The 26,707-nt window shown below is 48.2% G+C and overlaps 1 protein-coding gene across 2 annotated transcripts in view; it reads left to right on the top strand.

Annotated features, from left to right (window-relative positions):
• Positions 1 to 26,023, top strand: part of LOC138515667 (probable N-acetyltransferase camello) — a 42,960-nt gene extending 16,937 nt beyond the window's left edge. The window contains exons 1-2 of one of the 2 annotated variants that reach the window (XM_069630349.1): positions 17,208 to 17,289; positions 25,288 to 26,023. In XM_069630349.1, coding sequence (XP_069486450.1) covers positions 25,307 to 26,002 — 696 coding nt within the window. In that variant the 5' untranslated portion in view covers positions 17,208 to 17,289; positions 25,288 to 25,306 and the 3' untranslated portion in view covers positions 26,003 to 26,023. Of the gene's footprint in view, positions 1 to 17,207; positions 17,290 to 25,287 lie in introns of those variants that run through there. The other variant, XM_069630348.1, reaches the window with a different exon arrangement.
• Positions 26,024 to 26,707: the final 684 nt, after the last annotated feature.

The raw sequence follows: 26,707 nt of genomic DNA, 5'->3' as shown, positions 1-26,707 counted from the left end.
GGCAGCAGTGCCACACGGACACGTTAGCACCAGCATGCTGGTAATTCCAATGTTTTACCGGCAGACTTGTAATGAGGCCCAGTGCCTTCCGACAGTAGATTCATCGTCCCTAAACAGGGTATTCTTAAGGGTATGAGGAATTGTAGAATGTGTAGAATGAGAGGTTGAGGACAATATTTACAATCACGTCATGAACTGCTTTGGGGATCTAAGAATAAAATGCTTCGAGGGACTTGTTTATTCAACATCACACGTTTCGGTTCACAATGTATGGAATAGGCTTATGACCCCCCCACACATGTCACTTAATGTAGCGCTGGGTAGGGTGATCACAGGGATTTTTGTGGACTTGGATAAAATATCAGATCAAGGGAGGATTGACGTGATGCCAATGGAAGATATTTATTGACCATTGTTTAAGCAAGATAAATGCTGGGCTTATGCGCTCCAGGAACTTTGTGCCGTTTCATGGGGGCTCTACTGTTAATACGATCTGTGGTTAATATTATGTGTATTATTTTAGTTGCAAGTGAATTCATTTGTTTTAAGAAATGTATTAGAGTGGGAGTGTGAACAATAGTCAATTACTACATTTGTTCTACTTTATTGTGTACATATTTTAATTGGAATGTCATTGTTTACACTTTGGTTTTCTTTTGTGTAAAGGAACTTTGTGCTGAAAAAACACAAATAAAAAAATGAACAAATTTGATTCCTCCTATCGTGGTTACACACAACAGTAATTTAAGTGCAGGGCTCTGCACACCCCAAGGTTTGGCGCTGGACACAAATCGCTGTGCCTTTGAGGCACCGCTTCAACACCCCTAAACATCTTATCTACAATCCTGCAGTGCTGCCATTGAAGACTCCTCCCAGCACTGCAGCAAAAGCAGTAACCACTGTAGTAGCAGGAATTTACTCCATACATCCACACTGCAGGTATAGTGTTTGCCTCTTTCACTGCACTGGCAGACATTAGCTATACAGTCTGCAGCACACTGGTAGGTCTTAACTAACAGGCTGTACATGATCGTTATATTACACTAGAGAGCAACAAACTGTACTCAAAGCCCCGGCTCAGACCTGGGCAGGCAACCACCTTCAGGACCCGGATAAATCCACAGTGTAACCCATTCAGGGGTCTTCTTGCACAGCCATGGGCACGATGCATTGAGAAGGCATCATTCCTGGTGAGGAGTCATCCTGTGAGGCCGGACCAGAGAGCCTACAGGTGAAGTCATATGATTGACATGAACATGGGAAAGTGAAACGCCAGAACTAGGAGATGTGAAGGCAGGTTCAGCAGAAAGGGACGGTCCAATACACAAGTCTCATGGCAAGTCACATGGCTGCAATACTCTGAGGAGGGCTGAAGGTCAGTCTCATGAGAGAGGCTAAGGAATGAATGAGCATAGAGGCATATTCACTCTTTTCTGGTGGGCTGCGTACAACGAGTGGACATTCATCAATGCACATGTGTCATTTAATCATTTACAGTGCATATTGTACATGTACCCACACACCCAGTGCCCTCTGTCCAACCATCATGTGACCCTTTGCTGACATGTGTGTCAGAAATATTGTGTAATCACTGACTGGTGCACAGCACGTCCCTCCTGTGCATCGGCACCATGATGTCCTGCCAAATCTTCATCTTCCTCTTCATCTTCATCAGGTGGTAGCAGTTCAATGTCAGGGTGCAGGGGCACGTTCCGGCAGATGCACATATTGTGCAGCATTACACATGCCATGATGATCTTGGCCACCTTCTCGTGCCTGTTACAGGTATAGGAATGATTGTAGTCCTCCTCGTGCCTGTTCTGTGGGTTTCGGACAGGGGTGAGGAGCCACAGCTTCAAGGGATAGCCACTATCACCTATATGAGAGGAAAAGGAAGGTAAATATCAGGGGAATCATGAGGGACAGCTGTACTAGTCACATATGCCAGCAGGTTATCGTTGCCCACCTGCACATGTCCCTTGATGTACTGACGCCATTTTCTGTCCCTCCATGTGTCCTGTGCCATGGTCTAATGGTGTGGGTTGCATCTTCAAGATGATACATGGTGCGCACTGCCGTCTTGTTGCACATGCATCGTGTATGCATACAGCAGTGTTAGTGTCAAATTAGTGAGGTGTTCTGTCCTGTGAAGTTTACTTAGAGGGAGCAATGGCAGTAGCCTGTGCAATATTGGGCAATCAGCATTGATCATTCCCATGGTGACATGCAGCACTCCTGTGAGTGTGCCAGCCCTGTGCCGGACAGTGGATTCCCTAGTAGGTTCAGTTTGATGCACTCCCAGGGATGCTTGTCCTGTGTGGTGATATGCTGGAGACAGCAACATAGTGCATATGCACTGCAAGGTGCAGGATGGCGTTACGGAGGGTGACGGTCGCAAATGGGTGGTGCACGTGTTGTGGGATGTGGGGTGATTTCCTGTTAGTCATGTCGTGATAGGTGTCGACCTTACTTCATTCATATGGGATTTGTGTGTCTTGTACTGTTTGTGATGGTTTTGGGCACAATGTTTGGTGATGTGCACATCGTGCAGTCACATCGACATTGGCAGCATGGTGTTGTATACATCTCTCCCCCCTTTTCAATGCCATGTGCCAGTCCTACTACTTACCAAGCAGCCAGGCACGTCGTCCAGCATGTCACTCCTTGAAGCGTGGTAGCGTGGAATTCCGCAGGACAAAAGAATCATGAGCCGATCCTGGATATCGGGCACAACAATGTGTGATGATCTTGCTTGCGTCGCATACCATCTCCACATTGACGGAGTGGAATTGCTTGCAGTTGCGGTACACCGCCTCAATGGCATACGGAACCACCAACTCCACGTGGGTGCAGTCGAGGGCACGTACACAATTTGGCATGCCTGCCAGTGCGTGGAAGGCAACCTTTGTATCAAATATCTCCTGGGGAGTTCATGGTAGGGATATGTAGTCCCTTGTGTGCTTGAGGAGGGCATCCAGCACTTGGTTCAGTATCCTGGAAAAAAAGTGTTGAGATACACCATGCATGTGCCCCACTGTGTGCTGGTAGGTGCCTGTTGCAAGCACAGACACTACCTTCAGTAGAGGGGGGATGGCGGTATATATTTCAATGAGGCTCACTATGTCGTCGTGTATCAGGTCCACTATGGTGGTGATGGTGTCCCGTTCCAGACAGTACAGGCTGTGGATCTGCTCTGGGATTAGGTTGAAAGGACTGGCTCTGATGCAAGGGATTGGGGGCTGCTGGCGTGGTAATGGTGGCTGCACTGGTGGGGCATGCTGGGCCTGTCTCACCCTCCTTCTCCTCCTGCATCTCCTCTGTGGTGGCTGCTGTTGTTGTTGTTGTTGATGTTGTGGCAATGCAAGCAAGTCCTCCAGCTCCAGTAATGCTACTACTATTGGAATCATCTTGGTGTGGGAGGGGGTGTGGTGTGTGAGTGTGCTCCTTTTATACTGGGACAGACTCCATTACCTCCACCTGTGCTGATTGTGTGCACCTGTGGCAGTTGGGAACACTGCTCAGGGTATTTAACGGTAGGTCGGCGATGCCGGTATTTACGGCATGCCGGTAAGCACTTTTTCTGACTTATTTAGGCCGTTATTTGCATCTCCGCCTAACTTGGGATCTACTCCAGTTTACGGCATGCCGCTAATGCCAGCATGGTGGGTCGCGTGCGCACGCCCAGACCATTATTAACGGCTCTGTACTTTACGATGCCGTTAATAGCGGTCTGGCAGGTCAGAATATCCTGTAGCGGTAATCGATGCCGGTATTCCTTTACCGGCATCGTTTGTCCTTTAGCACCAACCTCGGAATTACCCCCATTGTCTCTTGTCTCGTGCGTTGGCTCTGTTGAGTGGATTTTGTTGCCCTCTTGGACATCTATGTCTATGAGTCCTAAGCAAGAGGCGGTTCTATAGCTGAGAAGGCATCTCCCTTTGGATGGGCTGCGAAAGACGTGAATGCATGTTGTTGTGGAGTGGTTGCCGTGGATGAATCGTCGACTGAAAGAGCCAGTTGTTTGTAGAGGAGTTGCAGCACCCCATTGATACATCTTGGTGACGGATGATATAAGGGCCGATTTGTCAGGGATTTGGTGAAACTCCTTCTCTCCCATTATGTTGACGGTTGCTCCTGAGTCAAATAGGAAGCAGAATTGTCTCCCTCCTATTTCTACCAGTATTTTGGGTGCTTCACTGGCTTCTCCTTCATCCATGATGAGATTGACGTACTCGTCTTGCGAGTATTGGTCATATTGATCGACTTTGTAGTCGAATCCTTGTTGTTCTGCCTCATAGTAGTTCTGATGTGATGGGAGTCCATCATATTCATCTCTTATGTGGGATACCTGCTTGTGTCCTTCATTTTCTTGGGACTCATTGGTGGGGTAGACGTCTTCAATTACTCTGACATATCTTCTTGGGTTTTAATGGTAGGGGTGCGTTTGGTACACCTGGGCTTGGTACGCCTGGGCTTGTGGGTTCCTGCTGGGCCATTTGTACTGGGAGGCGACAGGCATTTGTTTTGTCAGAAACAATCTGCCTTCCCTGCAGACTGACTGAAAGTGTTACTCCCTGCTGCAGTTGCCGCATCGCTGGGATAGTGCGGGACAGGTCCCTGCGTGGGGGAAAGCCGTCCCACAGCGGTAGCACTGGCGTTGGGTTCTCGGTATCATTGAGTAATTGGAGTTGGAAGGTCTCTCTGTTGTTCTGGTGGTGTTGGACTGCATTGCTGCTATCATTGCATTCTTGTCTTGTTTCGTCGAGGTGTTGGCTGCTATCTGTGTTGCTTGTTTGCCAACCCTTTCTAAGATCCTAGCCACCTCACTTACTTCTTCTATTGTGACAGGCTTTTTGAGGAGTTGCTTTTTTAGGGTCTGGGATACACATCCCTCAATGACTCTCAGGCGTATGGTTTTATCAAGCGAAAAAGCATGAAATTGGCAGTTTGCTCTTTTTATTCGTAGGCAGATGATGAACTCATCAACAGTCTCGGCGGTCATTTGCGTGCACTGCTTAAATATGTACCTTTCATAGTCCCTGTTAGTGCTGGGAAGTCAGTTTGTTCGGCCATTGGAATGGTTTTCAGCAGCACTTTGATGTCATTCCCTGATAGGTTTAAGAACATACTGCGTAGTCTCGGTGATTTTTCTTCTCCCGTAGTATCTATGAATGTGTTGAGTCCTCTAACCACTCTTTCAAAAAAGGTCGCTGGAGCTCCTCTCCAGAAAGAACATGGCATGATAACCTGTTCTGAGGTGAAAGTTTGCAGCACACGCTTTTTGCTCACTGTGCCTTTCACAGATGGGAAATATCCATTTGCATATCAGTCTTTGTCCCGCCCACATGGGCAGTCCACCACCAAAATTCTTTGGCAATTCCTCTCTGAACAAGAGTACCAAAAGCAACCCCATACACATGTTTCAGCCTTGTTGGGCCTCATCAGTGAGGTGAAGATTCGCCTCTCTGAGCACAGTGAGCAGGGAGTCCACGTCTGGTTGCCCCCAGGTAACTCAGGGTGACCAACCCCAAGTTCCGTACAAATATTTCAAAAAAGGTAGCTGGCGCTCCTCTCCAGAAAGAACATGGCATGATAACTTGAGGTGAGAGTTTGCAGCACACGCTTTTTGCTCACTGTGCCTTTCACAGATGGGAAATATCCATTTGCATATCAGTCTTTGTCCCGCCCGCCCAGTACTCTTGTTCAGAGAAGAATTGCCATAGCATTTCGGTGCTGGACTGCCCATGTGGGCGGGACAAAGACTGATATGCAAATGGATATTTCCCATCTGTGAAAGGTACAGTGAGCAAAAAGCAGGTGGCTGCGAACTCTCAATGTGGTTAACAACCACTGAACAGGTTATCATGCCTTGTCCTTCCGAGAGAGGAGCGCCTGCTACCTTTGTTGAATTCTTTGAAGGGTTGGTCACCCTAGGTTACCTGTGGGCAACCAGACGTGGACACCCTGCTCACTGTGCCTAGAGAGGCCCAGCTTCACCTCACTGATGATGCCCAGCAAGGCTGAAACACGTGTATGGGGTTGCTGGTGGTTCTCTTGTTCAGAGAGGAATTGCCATAGAATTTTGGTGCTGGACTGCCCATGTGGGCGGGACAAAGACTGATATGCAAATGGATATTTCCCATCTGTGAAAGGTGCAGTGAGCAAAAAGCAGATGGCAGTGAACTCTCAATGTGGTTAACAACCACTGAACAGGTTATCATGCCTTGTTCTTCCGAGAGAGGGGTGCCTGCTACCTTTGTTGAAACCTCTAACCACTCTACCCACCTCGGGCCTTTGTCTGCTTGTGGCGTCATGGAAAATGGGGGGGAAGCACCATGCAGTGGCCGCAGTGTTTCCTGTAGGAGCTGCAGGGGTTGGATCTTGCTGATCTGGTGGAGAGCTCATTTTGAGGTGGTGAGGTGGTGGTTGGGTTTGGTGTCACTGCTGGGGTGTGGATTAGGCCTCCTGGGGCTGCAGCTTGTTTTGTGTACGAGGAGCTGCAAATGGATAGCTTGGGCTTGCTATGTTGCAGTCACTGTTAGTTTTGGGGTATTACCCACCTTTTTCTGGAGTTAGCTGGGCCGTAAGCCTCCAGTGCAACCGCTGGCGGATTGCTGCGCAGTCGATGTATGGTGAGCGCTTCCCTTCCACCCTGCCGGGGCCAGTTGTCTTGGTGCGTGGAAACGCTGGAGCAGGAGGTGGTGGGCCACGTGGTGCTGGTGTCCTCACTAGTGGAGGAGGAGGACGGGCCTGGGATCAGGCATTCCGCTGCACACGTGGGATTCACGTGGTTGTGATGAAGGAGGAGGAGAAGGGTGGCCTTGGAATGAGCCGTCTGCTGGTAGCCTGTGTGCCGTGTGGTTGTACGTGCACAGACGAGGAGGGCAGGCCTGGGATCAGGTGCGCACCACTGAGGGCCGGGATCGGTCCGCTATATATAGGAGGAGGGGGGGGGCGAGTCTGGGATCAGACACGCCGGCAATGCTGGACGGGCCGGGATCGGTCCGCTGTATGCAGGAAGAGGAGGGCGGGCCTGGGATCAGACACACGCGCCGGCAAGACTTTGCTTGCGGCGTAGCTCAGAGCGGGATCGCTCTTGGAGAATGGAGGAGGAGGAGGAGGAGAAGGAGGTGGTCCTGGAAGTGACCTCGTCGCCAGTTGATGGGCCTGGATGGGCACCTTGAATAAGGACAGACACGCCAAGGTAGTACATGCGTCTTCTTTATTCACATGTACAAACTTAACTGTCCCAAACGTCCCCTCCCCCATACGTCACTCGTCACGTGATGCTACCCACGTGACCCGGCGTCGGTCTCTTAGGGAGACAATAGCCCTGTAACAAACATGTTGCTCAAAGAGTCTTTGTAAGAGGCTTTGTGTATATTAGCACTCAATGAGAGACATGTACTCTTCTGCGGTAGTTCACAGCGCTCCCACGTTTCTGGAGTGCAAACTCCATGCCAATAATTCTATTGAGCCACTACTGGAGAGGGTCACAGCATTCCCTATACCCCATGCCTCTATATAACATGCTCAAAGCTTATAGCAGTTCTTACGCAAAGTTATTTCTGATAAGCTTGTGTTAACTGTTTCCTGGTAATGTTCTCTCAAAGGGTGCACATGGGTACACCTTGTTGTCTTTTAGTAGTACTCGGAACGAAACAGGTTAATAATTGAATGCGTTTTAGCAGGACCTTATTGACCTGTTGCCATATTACACAATATCACTAGGAGCGCCAGATTCTAACTCTGCACTTTAACTTAATCCATTTTATTTGATTTAAATAACACAAGACTACACCTCCCATAATGCAACTGGCAGTGAAACACAAACCCAGGGCATGGTTTGCAAGATGGCATGGAATCATACATAAGAGACTCAACCAAAACATTGTTTCGCATTTTCAGTTGGTCAAAGTTGGTCCCCACTGAGAAAAGTAAACATATATCATATTATCATTCCCCATGTGATTTTGGAGATGCCAGTCCTGTTCTGCTTTTGACTTGCATTTTGGGACTTGTAGTGTAAGATTTAAAATAGGAAGAACGGAAAGACAAGCCTCAGAATGCAAAGCAGGAACCATTAGTGGATGCCAAAGTTCTGAAAGTATGGGACTTGTAAGAAATCTCCCCTTTGGGCTCTTACCTCAGATGCCAGGCCCAGTGGTGATTCAGTCTGACGAGGCCAGGAGTGGCATCTGCTTTTCTAACAAACCTAGACTCAACATGTTTGACGGCGCTCCCTTGTTACGTTCCCATGCTGGGACGCCGGCGGGCAATGTGTATGTGTCAGGCCGCACCACGTTGTCAGCGGGGGCGCGATGCGGGAGCTCAATAAAACCAAACATGCTGTGTATGCTTCGTGCTCCGCTCTGCCGTCTTCCAGCAGGCAGGGCCTCTATTACGCCTCACGTCATTGCGTGGCGTGAGACGGATACAACATTCCTCCTTTATCTCAACCAAACAGAACATTAACAAGTAACAATAAACCACCATTGTGGCTCACTCCTGCATAATCAAGTCCAATGCAGGCACAACTTTTCCCTTGCTTCTATGGTAACAGAGTACCCTTCAGTCTTTGTGGTTATCACCACTCATAGTCCCGCAACTTTTCTGGGGCTTTGGGGTGGCCCTCAGTCTGTATCTATGGAGCTGTGATGGCGGCCTTGTCTCTAATTCACCCCCCTATCCTGCTTAATTTCTTTCTGGTCGGGAGCAAACTCTTTGTCCGATGGCTCACCTGGGCTGCCACCTAGTCCTCCCCCGCTGGCGCCGGATGGTGCTGTGCAGGGTCGTCATCTCCTTGTGGTTGCTGACTTCTATATGTCCACATCTCTTCGGACACTTTCTTAAACCAGAAGGCATTTCTCGTGATGTTTGCTGTCCTCTACTTGCCATCACCATCGACACTTGGCTCCTTGTCACCTTTCATGGATGGTGGTCGTATCTTGATTAAAATTTTGATTTTGTGGGCCAACACCAACACATTGTCATCTACTTTGTGTCCAGCCTCCTTGGCGTTCCTCTTGTGGCTCATGTGTTTGTTCCCTGTAACTCCTTTTGCATGAGTGCGCTCACTGTCGATCTCACCCACACCCTTGCTCAGGTGAGGAGGAATGGACGAGTTTACTATCATCCCGTACATGAGGTCTGCTCGGGGTACATTCGTGGAGCTGTGGGTAGGACTCGGTAGTTCCTCAAAATCCGGTATAGGCCCACTCTCCAGATGCTGTTTTGGCTTCTGGAGAGAAGTGGCACCTTGTTGATTGCCCTCCTAAATCTATTCACGTCCGCACTAGTTCCAACAGGGGTGATGTGGATGTGCTGGATGTGGAGTTCCTCCATGTATCTCCTCAGATCTGTTCCTTGAAATGGTGGTCCATTGTCGCTCTTGACATGCTGTGGTAACCCATGCATCGCAAACATCTTCTCCAGTGCGGGGGTTACGGTGTCGCCGAAGACGAGCTGATGATCTCCACCTCGGGGTACTGTGAGTGGTCGTCAATTGTTACCAGGAGATAGATACCCTCCTGTACGTTGCAAAAGTTGACACTAAATAGCGTCCCACCTCGAGGATCCACATTCCGCCGATTGGATCGGCTCTGGGTGTGGTAGTGCCCCTGTAATTTGGCATGGGAGGCAGGCCTCAACAATGTCCTCTACTTTCTTATCTCGGTGTGGGAACCATACCCGGTGTCTTATCCTGGCTTTCGTATGGACCGTCCCTTGGTGATCCTCATGTGCAAGGGAGATGATCCTGTTTTGTAGGCTGCAGGGGATTATAATCTGCGAGCCCCTCAGGATAAAGCCCTCTCTGGTGATGGACAGTTCTTGCCGCACCGGGAACATCGTAGTTAGGAAGTCTCTAGCCACTGGGATGCGATTGTCAACATTCCAGAGGAAAGAGTTCCACTCGCCTGCTATGATCATGTTTTTGATGTCACAGCACGGGTCATCTTGCGTGGCCTCGACGATGTCTGCGATGCTGATTGCTTTGGGCTTCGTGGCATTGATGACTTGGCATAAGTGTTCCTCGGTCTCCTCCACTTCGTCCACTTCTCGTGTCGCCAGTCGCGGGTGCCTGGACAGGAAGTTTGTGGGTTTGTCCGCCCGTGCCTGGTACACCAGCTCAAACTCGTACTGTTGCAGGTGCAGTAACCTCTTCCCATCCTGGCCGGCGGGTGGGCTGATGATCCGTGAAGATCGGGAGGAGTGGTTTGTGGTCATTGAACGCCTTGAAACTTTGGCAACAAGGATAGATATGAAAATGTTGGCACCCCAACAGGCCCGCAATTGCTTCTTTCTCGATGTGGGAGTACATCTGTTCAGTCAGTGTAAGGGCTCTGGATGCGTATGCGATCAGCCGTGTTTCTCCTGTTAAGGTCTCTGTACCAGGATTGCCGCGAGTCTGACTGGGCTTGCGTCACATGCAGCTCTGTGTCCAGAGCTTGGTCATAGTAAGCCATCGTGGTGTCAACTGACAGTGACTTTGATGCACTCAAATGCTTCCATGCATTGTTGCTTACATTACCATTTGACATTTTGCCTTGTGAGTTCTCAGAGCGGCTCGGACATGGTGGCCAGATTGGGGATAAATCTGCTGCAGTACGTGGCCATTCCTAGGAAGCTGCGCACCTCTGTGGGTGTGTTAGGAGCGGAGGCTTCTTTTATATCAGCTACCTTCTGTTGGTCAGCTAATATTCCCTTTTTGTTGAAAACGTAGCCACGGAACTTGTTCTCCTCCTTTAGGAACTCGCAATTTATCTGTGTATAGTGATCCCTGCTTTCTCCAGCCTGTCAAGTACCATTTCTAGGCGGCAGAAATGTTCTTCCTTTTCCGCGTGGATGAGGATATCGTCGCTGACATTTAGTACACCAGGGATGCCCTGTATTACCTCCTGGATGGCCGCTGCTGAGGAGATCCCGAAGCTTAGCCTTTTGTAATGCTGCAGACCTAGGTGGGTCGAGCAAGAAGTTATGTATCTCGAGTCCCGATGTAACTGGAGCTAGCCAGCTTTGAAGTCAACGTGGAGAAAATCTCCGACCCGGTAAGGTCTGTGATGATCTCGTAGAGTATCCAGGTGTTTGGCTAGAAGGCTGGCGATCTCAGTGGTGTTGGTAACGTCACAAATTAACTGGAGGAGTCGCTGGTTTTTTCGCGGCCTCCCAGCTGAGCATGCACTCGATGCTGGTATTGACCACGTAGATTTTGGAGTTCATGCTCGTATCGCCCCTACTCGATGTGGTTCGGAATTACCCCACCACAGGGAGTGGTTTCTTGCTGCAATAGGAGAACAGTTGGGTGTCTGTGTGCTTGAGTGTTGGTTGCAGGCTCAGTTTTTTCGGAACATACTCGTCGGCATAACGTTCACTGATGCCCCCGTGTCGATGGTCATCAAGGTTTCTTGTTTCTGTATGTTCGTAAGGCACTTTGTCCTCTTCTTTTTTTCTGGGTGTCACCGCCTTGGTTTAGTGCCGAGATGAGGAGGACCTTCCCTCTTTTCTTTACTCGTCCTGCTGTGATTGCTTTCACCGCTTCCTCGTCTTCATTGCCTGATTCGTCTATTCATGAGTTGTTTCCGTTACCACCAGGCATTGTCCCCGCCTGTTTCTTCTTTTTAGTTGATTGTTTCATAGGCAGCGGTTGTGTGCGTTGGTTCTGGCCAGCTGATGCTCTGCAGACGTGTGCATAATGGTCTCTTCGGCCACAGTGCCTGCACGTGGTTTCTTGCGCTGGGCAGTTTCTTCTCCCGTGTTGTGCTCTCCGCACCAAACACACTCTGTTGGGCCGGGGATTCTCTGCCGCCACCATGGCAAGTTTTGCATCTCAATGTTGTCCTCCCTTTGTGAGGGCCGATTTGTAACCTGCGCAGTGGTTGCTGTTGTTTGCACCACCTGTAGGGTGGTGCCCATCTGGGCTGCTCTTGTGTGTGACAGCTCCCTCTGGCGTCCATACTCCAGTATCCTTACCAATGTGATCCCTCTTTCGCCCAGGACCATTCTGCACAGTTTCTCAGAAGACATACCTTGTATTATCTGGCGCCTTATCTCTTTCTCATTGTCCGGTCAGTCAACTCGCAGGATAGTGCCAGCCGCCTCAACCTCACATGGTATGCGTCTAGGGTCTCTTCTTCCGATTGCACTGTGGTGCAGAAAATAAAAGTCTCAAAGTATGGGTTGAGTTGTGGCATAAAATGCACAGTCAGGATGTCTCTGGCCAGTTGGTATGCGCCTGCGCCGTCGCCTATCACCAGCGAATTGAAGATGTGTAAGACATCATCACCAACGTTGATCAACAGGTGTGTCTTTATCTTCCTTGGTGTGGTGATTTCCTTGCAATCCATGGCCATTTGAAACCTTTGGATCCACTTCTTCCAGTGAGGCCCCACAGAAGATGGGTCTGTGTAAGGGTCAAATGGTCCCAGTGCTGCTGAAATGCCCCATTGCTGGCGGGGGGTTGTGTCTGGAGTATATGATATGATATGGCATTTATAACGCGCCTATACACAAGTGTTTCACTAGTGTATAGTGTTGGGTGTCAGTGTTGCTGCCAGCCTGGCCGGTGTACTGGCCCTGGGTGTGCTGAAACCCGTGGCCATGTCGCTGCATGTGGGGGTGTCCACTTTTAAATGTCTAGGGTCAGTGCCTTCCTCCTTGTTAAATGTTCAATGAATCGTGGGTACATCACCATAACCACAGCAGGAATGCATTCAGGAGGCAATATGTCAAGCACTCAATAAATCACAGAGAGAATGCGGGTACGTCTGAATATGTCTTTATTCAGGCGCGAACTGAACTCTCATGGCGGTAACCCCACCTCCTTAAACACGTGGGTCGCAGCCCACCTCTTGACTGAAATAAACAGAGGACTGTTCCTCTATGTAAACAACCACAACAAAGAAGGACATTACACTCCTGACCTGTGTTGTGTGTCCACGTTGTTGAAGGGCCCTTTTTGGTGGTTCATCTGCTTTCTTGGGTAATGCAGATGGTCAGACTACATTGCTTCATGTGCTGATTGGAGGGAAGGGGATTAAATGTTGTAAATCTTTTCTGCTTTCCCTTTTGTTCTCCGTTTTTCTTTTGTTTATTGTTGCCACGTGCCGAGGAGTGAGGCTCCTCGGCAGTTTCCAAAAATTATCTGCTGGAATGACAGTTCGAATTGCTGTGCCCGGGTAGTCTTTACTCCTCGTCGCCAGTGTTATGTGCCCGCATCCAAAATGCTGCATATGCTTCGTACTCTGCCGTCTTCCGGCAGGCGGGCCTTTAATATGCCTCACGTCATTGAGTGGTGCGAGATGTCAGGCAGATACAACACCCGAACCCCCTCCACCCCCCAGGCAGTCAACTAAGATCCAGGCCCAGATTACGATGGTGAGGGATCAGTCCCCTTCATTTCTGCAGGGGCTGTGGCCTCCCTAAATCACCCCAAAGCATAGGGACAAGATTTGGCAACTTCCTCAGAATGCCCGTTGAGTATGGCCCTGTAGGCACCTCCCTGAACACAAAGAACTTCTGGAGCAGGAATCACAGGCCTGTAAAAAGAGCAGCCCCTGTCTCCTGTCGCGCTCGGAAACACTTGTGTACGAGTGCGATAGAAATAAAATATCAATATCCCGAGGGACAGGGACTTTCCACCGCTCCCCCAGTGGTGTGAGGTTGCACTACAGGCATGTAAGAGCTGCATATAAGAGATATGTACACAACGGGCCATAAAGCCATGCGCCGAATCTGTTCACAGCAGCAAAAGCATGCGACTGGCCTGCTGTATGTTCAAAAGAAGGTAAAAGGATCATATTTATAGAAAGAGTACATGTTAAGTTTTTATTGTAACATGTACCTCTTTTAGTATTGGAACACATATGTTTCTATTATATGTTTGTGGCATGTGATTATCTTACATGTCTGAAAATGCAACTGCTCCATTCACACATATCATAATGTCCCATTCCATTCAAGAGATGTTACTCCAGGCCTGTTTTTCTTTGCTTTATGGACATTCTAGTTTTGGATTTTCCCTTAATACATACTTAATGAACTACAAGGACGAGTATACAAAGACTAAAATGACTGGACTGGAATCTCTCGAATGGAATGAGGCCGGTTGACTTGGATGCCATATTTAACAGTTATGCCAGAGGAGTTTAGGATACAGTTTAGGGTGAATGATCTCATGTCTTCTTCTCGCGCGTCTCTACTTCTGAAATATCGCTCACTGGTTCCACATGCGGCTCATTGCCATGAGCTCTTGAATAACCTTACACACGATTTCACCTGTCTCACTGAGACGTGGCTTGGTGAGACATTGGGTCATGCTCTGGTCCAAATGTTACCGCCTAGTTTGAAAATGTTGCACTCTGTCCGGCCTCCTACCCCCTTTGGATTGGAAGTGGCCTTGCAATTATTTGTAATGCTCTTTATTCATGCTCTCTGCTCACCATCAGCCAGCAGATTAAAATGGAGGCAATGCTGGTGCGTTTCTCCCTATCTCCCACCTTTTGCATACATGTTTTGGTTGTGTTCCACCACCCTGGCCACAACCCCTCTTTCTTTGATGGTTTTCTTGACTTCACCACTGTTATTCATCTTAGGCACGCACATCTCCTCATTTCAGTGACCTTAAAGCCAAAAAATAATTTCCTCTATGGAGAATGTTTCGTTTGCCCAACAAGTCACTGGCCCTTGCCATGGTCTAGGCAATATCCTAGACCTTATTTTCTCACTAGGCTCTGAGGTTATGGTTTATCCAACTTTTCCAGTTATCTGGACTGATCATTTTATGGTCCCATTTATCTGGGACATGAGAGTATCGAAGCCACCTCCTCAGTCCCACGCCGTCTGTCGGCGTCGCTCGTCACTCAGATACTGCTTCCTTGGTTCTAGGCTCCCTATCAGCCACACTGGTAGTGGTAGCAGATTTGTTAGGCCCTCTTAAGAGGGCCAGATTGTCTGCACACCCATCTCAACGGGGGTTCACTGATGAACTCCGAATGCTACATCTGAAGCGCAGACAGTCTGAGCGCAAATGGAGACTTTCTTACACCCCACTGCCAAACGTTCTCGGTCGCAGCTCGCTACCCAGCATCATCATGCTGTTATTAGTGCCAAACAGACTCACTATGCCACACTTATTGAGGCCTCCATTAATTCCTCCAAAGAGTTGTTTGAAATTGTACAGAGTCTTTCCTCAGCTGCGCTAGGTCCTGTTCGGCCTTTGCAGGACCTATGCGTCTCTCTTTCCCTCATGATCTTGAAATCAAGTCCAACATCAATTTCACTTCTCTTCAGTCATCCGTCCCTCCTGTGCTCCCTATAGAGCCCGGCCCTCAGCTTCCTGGTCCATATTTCCGACCTTCTCTGCTCTTGATGTTTCTGCTGCTGTATCTGGAGGCCGCCTCTCCCTGCTACCCAATCCCACTCAGTATAATTGAGGACATTGTGCCCCACTTTATCCATCTGTTGACGAAAGCCGTTAAGACTTCCTTCCTCATGGGGGTGATCCCTGCATCCTTCAAGCATGCTACTGTTATCCCCCTGCAGATTACACCCTCCTTGAACCCTCTGGTCACAGCTAATGTCCGGCCTATCGCTCTCCTCCCTTCTCCTCTGAAACTTCTGGAATCTTTGGTCTGTCCTTTGCTAGCTTCCTTTCTTGAGGAATCTTCCTTCTTTCTTGCCTCTCTGTATGGTTTCCAACCCGGACGCAGGACCGCGAGTTTCCTGGTCTCTGTTATGGATGATCTCGCATATACACTTGACCTCTCTGCCGCCTTTGACACCATCGAACATGGGGTCCTGCTAGATGGACTGGCAGGGGCCGGCCTCTCGGGCACTGTCCTGCCTCGGTTCTCCTCTTTTCTATCGTAGCATCGCCAAACCTCTCTCTCTCTCCTTTCTTTTCCCAGGTGGCTGGCCTCACCTGTGGTCTCCATCAAGGGTCCGCCTACGTTCAACCTCTAATTAAACTTATCTTCTCCCACGGCTTCCTCTGCTATTTATATGCAGACAACAGGGATGGACCGTCTTGACCTCTCCATTCCTGAGTCAGCAGCCAGGTTCTGTGCTTGTCTGGAGGCTGTGGGGTAATTAATGCGTAACTGGGTCAAGTTGAATGGCAGGTGCTGGTGGTGGACCCCCTTTGGCTTCCTCTTTTTAGACCACTGATTTCTGGCTGTCTTCTCTGGGTCCTTTTCCCTCACCCATGCCCATTGTTAACGTCTCCTCCTCCCTCTCTATAGAGTCACAGGTCAGCACAGTCTGTAAGCGGGGCTACTTCAATCTTAAACTTCTTTGTTGTGTTCTTCGTCACATCCCAGCACATCTTCTCCGCCTGTAGCCTCCTCTATCAGCTACTGTAATTCCTTATTTCTTGCTCAACCTGCCTCTGTTATACAGCGCCTTCAGGTACTTCAAAATTCTGCGGCATGGCTGGCCAACTAGGCCCACCGCTGCGCTCATATCTTTCCCATTCTTCAAAAACGTAATTGCCTCCCAGTAGCCAAACGCAACCATTTCAAAGCTCTTTGTCTGGTACACCGTGCCTTTTACAGTCAAGGAGGTGAAAATGTACAGGCTGTGTTTCGGCCGTATGTCTCGGGCCGGGTTCTGCGCTCTGCTGACACCTTCCTCCTTCCATCCCTGTGGGGAAATATAGTCATATTGGGGGCAGCTCTTTCTCAGTGGTAGCAGCAGGCCTTTGGAATTCCCTGCCACGCACCCACAGAGTAATGGTTACCCGTCTAGCTTTCCGTAATGGACCCGGATACCTATCTCTTCTAAAGTCCCTCACTGTCTTGTAAGGCGCACCAAGATGCCCCCGGGCGAATGTCGCGCTTAATAAATGCCCCACAATACAATGGAACAAGCCCATGTCACTAAGCAGATGTGTGCTGCCTGACCATTCCTACAGAATCCAATATTTTACTTTTTAGCTGTTTTTACTGAAAGCCCTCCTTTTATCTAGTGACAGATGGTGATCCTCCAGTTCTGTGTCGTGATATCTAAACCTTCTATAAACCTCTGGCAAAAACACAAAAAAAAATAATGTATTTTGTAAAAGTTGTTTCACTAGCAAACTGGTCACCAAGGTGGCATTCAACCTGAATTGGTTACCTAACCATCCCTTTTTTGAAACACCATATATCACTTATTAATCCCATCTGTCTCAATGCTAATGGGAACACACACCGTGTGCCCAATGACTCAAATCCAAGAAGAAGCAGCGAATAAATCAGACTGGAGAACTAAGCGCTTTCTCTCAGTCATCTGTGTGGAGTCTGCCAGACAAAGGTAAGATTCCCATCTAAATTACTCAAGCCTTCACATTTCCCAGGCCACCCACCAAATTCCCCACCTGGTCATCCCCAACCACCCCATTCAATGCCTCCCTTCCCCCACACATCCGCACCTTTCCATCCCCACCCTACCCCAGGCCTGCCTATGATGCACACATATCTACCCCCCACCCAACATAGCTCACCCGGATTACTTAATGCATGCTTCCATCATACCTGACTACACACCAGCTCACACAAGCCATCCACCCTACCCCCACACCTGCCTACCCCCACTTCAAAACTGCCTACCACACACACACACACTAACCCAAGCCTTGTTGTACTCATCGACCCTAACACATGCCTGTCCCCAACCACTCACCCCACTCTTGCCCTACCTAACACATCCCACCTACCCCATGCCTGTCTACACCTTCCCACCCACTCTCCTCTATTGCTGCCTAGCCATCATAGCATCACCCACCCACCCTACACGTTGTCTGCATACCACCAGATATTGGTATTAAACCATGTGAACGTATGTCGTTTTACTAGGTCTGCTATTAATTTTATGTTTTCTGTAAACACCAACTTTCATATATGTTTAGTATTTCTAACTATGAAGGACCCAGGTTTGTGCTGCATTGGCCCTATATATACAAAATGCAATGAACAACTGCAAACAGTAACATTTTTAGCTTTGCCAATGCTTGTTTTTTTCTTTTTTAAAAATGCTTGGGAGCGATCCATGGGAGCCACATATTCCAATATGGCTTTTGTATTGTAGTAATCACTTTGTACATTTTGTGGTGTTGATTACTATTATTTGAGATTGAGGAAATGGATTTATTGTCTCTCCTTTAATCAGTCCACCCTGCTCCGACCAGTTCCCATGAAAATCATATTCTCCCATTGGATTGTATTGGGGTTACTATTATTTTATGAGGGAGAAACAAAAAAGTAGCAATATTTTCAAGTGAGACACAGAGTGAGACAGAGAGAGACAGTGAGGCAGTGAGATTATCCACATCGCACTGACAGAGCAAGCACAATGAGGGTACACCGGCCAATCCGACTCATCGACAGAGAGAGACAGAGACACAGAGTGAGACAGAGAGAGATAGTGAAAGCATACCAGAACGCACTGACAGAGCAAGTACAATGAGGGTACACCTGCCAATGCGACTCATCGACAGAGAGAAAGACAGAGACACAGAGTGAGACAGAGAGAGATAGTGAGAGCATACCAGAATGCACTGACAGAGCAAGTACAATGAGGGTACACCTGCCAATGCGACTCATCGACAGAGAGAGAGACAGAGACACAGAGTGAGACAGAGAGAGATAGTGAGAGCATACCAGAACGCACTGACAGAGCAAGTACAATGAGGGTACACCTGCCAATGCGACTCATCTACAGAGAGAGACAGAGACACAGAGTGGTACAGAGTGAGATAGTGAGAGCATCCACATCGCACTGACAGAACAAAAACAATAGGGGTGCACCCGTCAATGCGACTCATCTACAGAGCGAGAAACAGAGGCAGACAGAGAGAGATAGGGAAAGCATACCAGAACGCACTGACAGAGCAGGAACAAGGAAGGTGCACCCGTCAATGCGACTCATCTACAGAGAGAGAAACAGAGTGAGACAGAGAGAGATAGTGAGAGCATACCAGAACGCACTGACAGAGCAAGAACAAGGAAGGTGCACCCGTCAATGCGACTCATCTACAGAGAGAGAAACAGAGTGAGACAGAGAGAGATAGTGAGAGCATACCAGAACGCACTGACAGAGCAAGAACAAGGAAGGTGCACCTGCCAATGCGACTCATCGACAGAGAGAGAGACAGAGACACAGAGTGGTACAGAGTGAGATAGTGAGAGCATCCACATCGTACTGACAGAGCAAAAACAATACGGGTGCACCCGTCAATGCGACTCATCTACAGAGCGAGAAACAGAGGCAGACAGAGAGAGATAGGGAGAGCATACCAGAACGCACTGACAGAGCAAGAACAAGGAAGGTGCACCTGTCAATGCGACTCATCTACAGAGAGAGAAACAGAGTGAGACAGAGAGAGATAGTGAGAGCATACCAGAACGCGCTGACAGAGCAAGAACAAGGAAGGTGCACCTGTCAATGCGACTCATCGACAGAGAGAGAGACAGAGACACAGAGTGGTACAGAGAGAGATAGTGAGAGCATCCACATCGCACTGACAGAGCAAGAACAAGGAAGGTGCACCTGTCAATGCAACTCATCGACAGAGAGAGAGACAGAGACACAGAGTGAGACAGAGAGAGATAGTGAGAGCATACCAGAACGCACTGACAGAGCAAGAACAAGGAAGGTGCACCTGCCAATGCGACTCATCTACAGAGAGAGAGAAACAGAGTGAGACAGAGAGAGATAGTGAGAGCATACCAGAACGCACTGACAGAGCAAGAACAAGGAAGGTGCACCCGTCAATGCGACTCTCGTCTGCAGAGAAAGAGACACACAGAGTGAGACAGAGGTAGACAGTGAGAGTCTACCACACCAGACAGAGAGCAAGAACAATGAGGGTGCACCTGTCAATGCGACTCTCGTCTGCAGAGAAAGAGACACAGAGTGAGACACAGGTAGACAGTGAGAGTCTACCACACCAGACAGAGAGCAAGAACAATGACGGTGCAACTGTCAATGCGACTCTCGTCTGCATAGAAAGAGACACAGAGTGAGACAGAGGTAGACAGTGGGAGTCTACCACACCAGACAGAGAGCAAGAATAATGAGGGTGCACCTGTCAATGCGACTCTCGTCTACAGAGAAACAGACACAGAGTGAGACAGAGGTAGACAGTGAGAGTCTACCACACCAGACAGAGAGCAAGAACAATGAGGGTGCACCTGTCAATGCGACTCTCGTCTGCAGAGAAAGAGACACAGAGTGAGACAGAGGTAGACAGTGAGAGTCTACCACACCAGACAGAGAGCAAGAACAATGAGGGTGCACCTGTCAATGCGACTCTCGTCTACAGAGAAAGAGACACAGAGTGAGACACAGGTAGAGAGTGAGAGTCTACCACACCAGACAGAGAGCAAGAACAATGAGGGTGCACCTGTCAATGCGACTCTCGTCTGCAGAGAAAGAGACACACAGAGTGAGACACAGGTAGACAGTGAGAGTCTACCACACCAGACAGAGAGTAAGAACAATGAGGGTGCACCTGTCAATGCGACTCTCGTCTGCAGAGAAAGAGACACAGAGTGAGACAGAGGTAGACAGTGAGAGTCTACCACACCAGACAGAGAGCAAGAACAATGAGGGTGCACCTGTCAATGCGACTCTCATCTACAGAGAAAGAGACACAGAGTGAGACACAGGTAGAGAGTGAGAGTCTACCACACCAGACAGAGAGCAAGAACAATGAGGGTGCACCTGTCAATGCGACTCTCGTCTGCAGAGAAAGAGACAGAGTGAGACAGAGGTAGACAGTGAGAGTCTACCACACCAGACAGAGAGCAAGAACAATGACGGTGCACCTGTCAATGCGACTCTCGTCTGCAGAGAAAGAGACACAGAGTGAGACAGAGGTAGACAGTGAGAGTCTACCACACCAGACAGAGAGCAAGAACAATGAGGGTGCACCTGTCAATGCGACTCTCGTCTGCAGAGAAAGAGATACAGAGTGAGACAGAGGTAGACAGTGAGAGTCTACCACACCAGACAGAGAGCAAGAACACCTGTCAATGCAACTCTCGTCTGCAGAGAAAGAGACACACAGAGTGAGACAGAGGTAGACAGTGAGAGTCTACCAGACCAGGCAGAGAGCCTGAAAAATGGGGGCGCAACTGTCAATGCGACTCTCGTCTGCAGAGAGACTGACACACAGAGTGAGATAGAGAGAACGAGTGAGAGCATACCGCACCACAGTGACAGTGCAAGAATAATGAGGGTGCACCTGTCAATGCGACTCTCATCTACAGAGAGAGACAGGGACACAGCGGGTGACAGAGTGACAGTGAGAGCTTACAGCAACACACTGACAGAGCAAGAACAAAAAGGGTGCACCTGTCAATGCGACTCTCGTCTACAGAGAAAGAGACACAGAGTGAGACAGAGGTAGACAGTGAGAGTCTACCACACCAGACAGAGAGCAAGAACAATGAGGGTGCACCTGTCAATGCGACTCTCGTCTACAGAGAAAGAGACACAGAGTGAGACACAGGTAGACAGTGAGAGTCTACCACACCAGACAGAGAGCAAGAACAATGAGGGTGCACCTGTCAATGCGACTCTCGTCTGCAGAGAAAGAGACACACAGAGTGAGACACAGGTAGACAGTGAGAGTCTACCACACCAGACAGAGAGTAAGAACAATGAGGGTGCACCTGTCAATGTGACTATCGTCTGCAGAGAAAGAGACACAGAGTGAGACAGAGGTAGACAGTGAGAGTCTACCACACCAGACAGAGAGCAAGAACAATGACGGTGCACCTGTCAATGCGACTCTCGTCTGCAGAGAGACTGACACACAGAGTGAGACAGAGGTAGACAGTGAGAGTCTACCACACCAGAAAGAGAGCAAGAACAATGAGGGTGCACCTGTCAATGCGACTCTCATCTGCAGAGAAAGAGATACAGAGTGAGACAGAGGTAGACAGTGAGAGTCTACCACACCAGACAGAGAGCAAGAAGAATGAGGGTGCACCTGTCAATGCGACTCTCGTCTGCAGAGAAAGAGACACAGAGTGAGACAGAGGTAGACAGTGAGAGTCTACCACACCAGACAGAGAGCAAGAAGAATGAGGGTGCACCTGTCAATGCGACTCTCGTCTGCAGAGAAAGAGATACAGAGTGAGACAGAGGTAGACAGTGAGAGTCTACCACACCAGACAGAGAGCAAGAACACCTGTCAATGCAACTCTCGTCTGCAGAGAAAGAGACACACAGAGTGAGACAGAGGTAGACAGTGAGAGTCTACCAGACCAGGCAGAGAGCAAGAAAAATGAGGGTGCAACTGTCAATGCGACTCTCGTCTGCAGAGAGACTGACACACAGAGTGAGATAGAGAGAACGAGTGAGAGCATACCGCACCACAGTGACAGTGCAAGAATAATGAGGGTGCACCTGTCAATGCGACTCTCATCTACAGAGAGAGACAGGGACACAGGGGCTAACAGAGTGACAGTGAGAGCTTACTGCAACACACTGACAGAGCAAGAACAAAAAAGGTGCACCTGTCAATGTGACTCTCATCTACAGTGAGAGACAGAGACACATAGTGGGACAGAGAGAGACAGTGAGAGCATCCACATCACACTGACACAGCAAGGGTTATCTTGCCAATGCGACTCTCATCTACAGAGAGAGACAGAGACTCAGAGACAGTGAGAGCTTACAACACCACACTGAGTTTATGGCCCTTTAGTAACGTGCATGCAACGGATGGGGTTACAGAATAACTCTGACACCACATAATTGAACCAACTCAGGAAGATGGCAAAGATACTGTTTCATTAACAATGATCTAAAACAGGGAGTTACAACGGACATCAACAGACATTCACTCAGTCTCTCTATGATTTTCTCATAAAAACGTCCTTATATGCAAAAAATATGTCAGAGGTGATGTCATACTACATGGCAAATAATAGAAGACCTGCTAAAGAATGTGATAGGCTTAAGGGGAATATCTAAGTACACATTGCATAATAACTGGGATTGTGATTGGTTGCCCACTGTCAGGTGGACAATATAAGCCTACCTCTAAAACATATCTTCTTTAAAACTATTAAGTACACAGTTTATCATTGGTCCTCAAACTATAAGGTCTTTCGTTATATGGCCCTCTAGAATTGGTTGGCACACTTGTGCCATGTCTGGAACATTCGGTTCACTTAGCAGCATGTAAGCCCAGACCCAGGTGCACGGATGTGGGCCTGATTCTACCTCCCCACCCAATTAGCCAAAAATCTCTCATCACCCAAGTCTCCTGCCATTAAGAGTGTCTTTTAGCTTGGCCTTGCAAAGTATCCTTGTCTCCGGGAATATATGGGAGTGTAGGCACTCACTATCATTCTACGACTCCAAGATCAACTCTATTTTCATCCTTGGCTCACGTGACAGGAGACCCCTATTTGGTCCATTTTGCAGCATTTAAATGTCTTAAATGAATCAAACTTTACACCCTTGGTGTTCTTTCTTTGCACCTTAACAAGAGATGATTCATCCTTGCATGCTCACTGCTTTCAAGAATAGATAACCGACCTTGGCTGCTTCAGCTCCGATACCAGGCCAGACAGCTTTGGCATGGAGCTCCACCATTTTCAGCCTATTCTTGCTGCAACACAATTCTCTTCCTTTCTCTTCATGGGTCCTGGCTTACTAAATTTGTGACACTGATGTCCAGCTCCTATACAGTGGCGGCTTCGCCTGCAGTCCATTCACTACATATTGCCAGCTTCTAAGATTACTTAATCTACCTTGCGTTACAACATCTGTACAATTATTGAACGGTTAATTTTTTGCATTACTTCTCACACGTGCAATCTTCTTCTTGCATACAAATGTTTACTCGATTTTTAGCTTCGTCATTAGTTTCTTTCGGATCCATACATTCTCATCAGCCAGCATTCGCGGGACACCACATATGTCTCTTGTGACGTCACTAGCTTCTCTCTTTGCTCCTTTTCATATTCCTTCAAGGAGTTCTTCCCTCAGATTGTTGTCTCTTCGGGGATACACTCGATAGGGTCGTCTCAGAGGGTACCTTCTTTCGACTATTCATTGTGGTATTGGCACAACTGCAGGTGTCAAACATGGCACAATTTCAGGCTTCCAACAAATAGGAGGTAGAGGGTTGGGATCTTCTACAGAGGTATGTAACTGCTCCTCTACAACACTGACAGAGAAAGAACAATAAGGGTGCAACTGTCAATGCTACTCTCATCTACAGAGAGAGACCGAGCCACAGAGTGGGACAGAGAGAGTGACAGAGAGTATAAAATACTGCACTGACAGAGAAAGAACAATGATAGTACACCTATCAATGTGACTCATCTACAGAGACACTGAGTGAGACAGGGGGAGCATACAGGACTGCACTGACAGAGCAAGAACAACGAGGGTGCACCTGTCAATGTAACTCTCATCTACAGAGACACCGAGTGAGACAGAGACAGTGAGAGCATACCACAATGACAGAGCAAGTACAATGATGGTGCACCTGTCAATGTGACTCTCGTCTACTGAGAAAGGGACACAGAGTGAGATAGAGAGAGACAGTCAGAGCATTCCACACCACAGTGACAGAGCAAGAAAAATAAGGGTGAACCTGTCAATGCGACTCTCATCTTCAGTGAGAGACATAGACACAGTGGGACAGAGAGAGATAGTCAGAGCATAAAACACTGCACTGACAGAGCAAGAACAATAAGGGTGCACCTGTCAACGGGACTTTCATCTTCAGTGAGAGACAGAGAAACAAAGAGAGACAGTGAGAGCACACCACACCATACTGACAGAGCAAAAACAATACAGGTGCAACTGTCAATGAGACTCAAATTTACAGAGAGAGAGAGAGAGAGAGAGACGCAGACTGAGACAAGGAGAGACAGAATCAGCGAGAGGAAAGAGTGCATGTACCAAGATCGCTAGATCGGCAAAGGATATGTTGTATTTAACATACATTTTTATTACATTTTAACAGCAGATAAATTGAGTAATAGAGTAATAGAATAAAAATATGGCTCTGTTACTTGGCCCCTCCTACAGGTGCATAGGCCACATCCTTTAAATGTTCTTATGCTTCTGAGACTACATCAACACTTCCAAGATCCTGTCCCGAGTATCATTTCATGACTTCTGTGTAAATCAAAGACGGGTCTTACAGAGAGTTCATCTGATAACCTTCCTTGTTTTGGTTAGTGTAATTTCTGAAATAGTCCCCAAAAGTGCTCTGTGTTTTTCTTTTCCTTAGAACTGTATGGTCTTTTAAGGGTTCTCTTTTTGTTTCTCCATAAGCGCACCAAACCTCAGCATCATGGCGGACTACCACATACGGAGGTACAAGGACACAGACTACGAGACAGTGCGGGACCTGTTTGCCAGTGGTACAAAAGAGCAAGCGACTGCCTTAAGAAAATATGTCATGAAGCTTCCACGAACTAAGTTTTTCCTGTTGGCTGTCCTTCTGGCTCAGATTTTGGGGTTCACGTCGTCTTCCCTTTCTGTACTGCAACTCATCTTCTGTCTAGTAACTTGTTTGTTTGGAGTCCTGGTAGTTGTCTGGTTTGGATCTTATCATATATTTGCTTCCTATGTCCATGTCATGCTCAGAGAAGACATGTTGGACATACAAGCCCATTATGTTCAGAAAGAAGGGGCCTGTTTTTGGGTGGCAGAGTCTAATGGGGAAGTTGTTGGCCTGGTTGCCGCGGAACCATACTACGGTGCAGGTGGAGGGAAGAAAGTCGAGCTGAAACGGCTGTCGGTGAGCAAGGCTTGCCGTGGCTGTGGAATTGGGAAAGCTTTGTGCCAGACAGTTATCAGCTTTGCCAGACAAGAAGGCTGTGAAGGCGTGATTTTGGAGACCACCATGGTCCAGTATTCCGCACTGAAGCTGTATGAAAATTTGGGCTTCAAAAGGATCCACTTTTTCACTCGGCCATCCTTCGTTCACAAACTCTTCCATTTTGTTGTTATGATGTATAGATATGACATTCTATCACATAATTAAAATCTTAGGAAGCCTTCAAAAGCTGGCATGATATGATCAACACCCTGGAAAAACACCTGTATATGTTATCAATATAGTTGCAATATACAATTTTGAGACAAGAACTATGCATAATTTAAATATGTAGTCAATTTTATCACTCATTGGGCCTCATTACACGGTAGGCGGTGAGCCATGGCGCTATTAGCGCCATGGCTCATGCCGGTAAAATACCGGCACCGCCTTGGCGGTAAGGGGATTTACCGCCCCATTCCAAGGTTGGAGGGGCGGTAAATCCCCCTTCCACCATTGCCCTTCCCCATTCCCATTTCTGCCCCATAGGGCTCTATGGGAATGGGGAAGGCGCTAATTACGGCACCGCAATTTTGCGGTGCCGTAATTAGCTCCGAGGTCCCTTAGCGGGTTGGATTTTAACGCCTGCAAAAAGCAGGCGTTAAATCCCCCAACCCGCAACGGGACCTCGTAGTAAGGCGGTAAGGATTTACCGGTACCGGTATTTTACCGGTACCGGTACATCCTTACCGCCATCCGTGTAATGAGGCCCTATGTATGTATAGGTTTTTCAATAGCATGAGCTTAATAGGTAACCAACGGAGCACTGTTCAGGAATACCAGCGTTTATTAAATGAAGTATCTGGGGGTTATTTTTTTATTAAACCTACATTGCAGGGATGGGAGAAGCAAAAAAGTAGCAATTGTAATCCT

The sequence above is a fragment of the Ambystoma mexicanum genome, chromosome 6q (genome assembly GCF_040938575.1).
Source record: "Ambystoma mexicanum isolate Mex_15411 chromosome 6q, UKY_AmexF1_1, whole genome shotgun sequence".
NCBI classification, from domain to species: Eukaryota; Metazoa; Chordata; class Amphibia; order Caudata; family Ambystomatidae; genus Ambystoma; species Ambystoma mexicanum.
The sequence above is the reverse complement of the archived record's forward strand: the minus strand, read 5'-3'. Positions and strand labels throughout refer to the sequence as shown.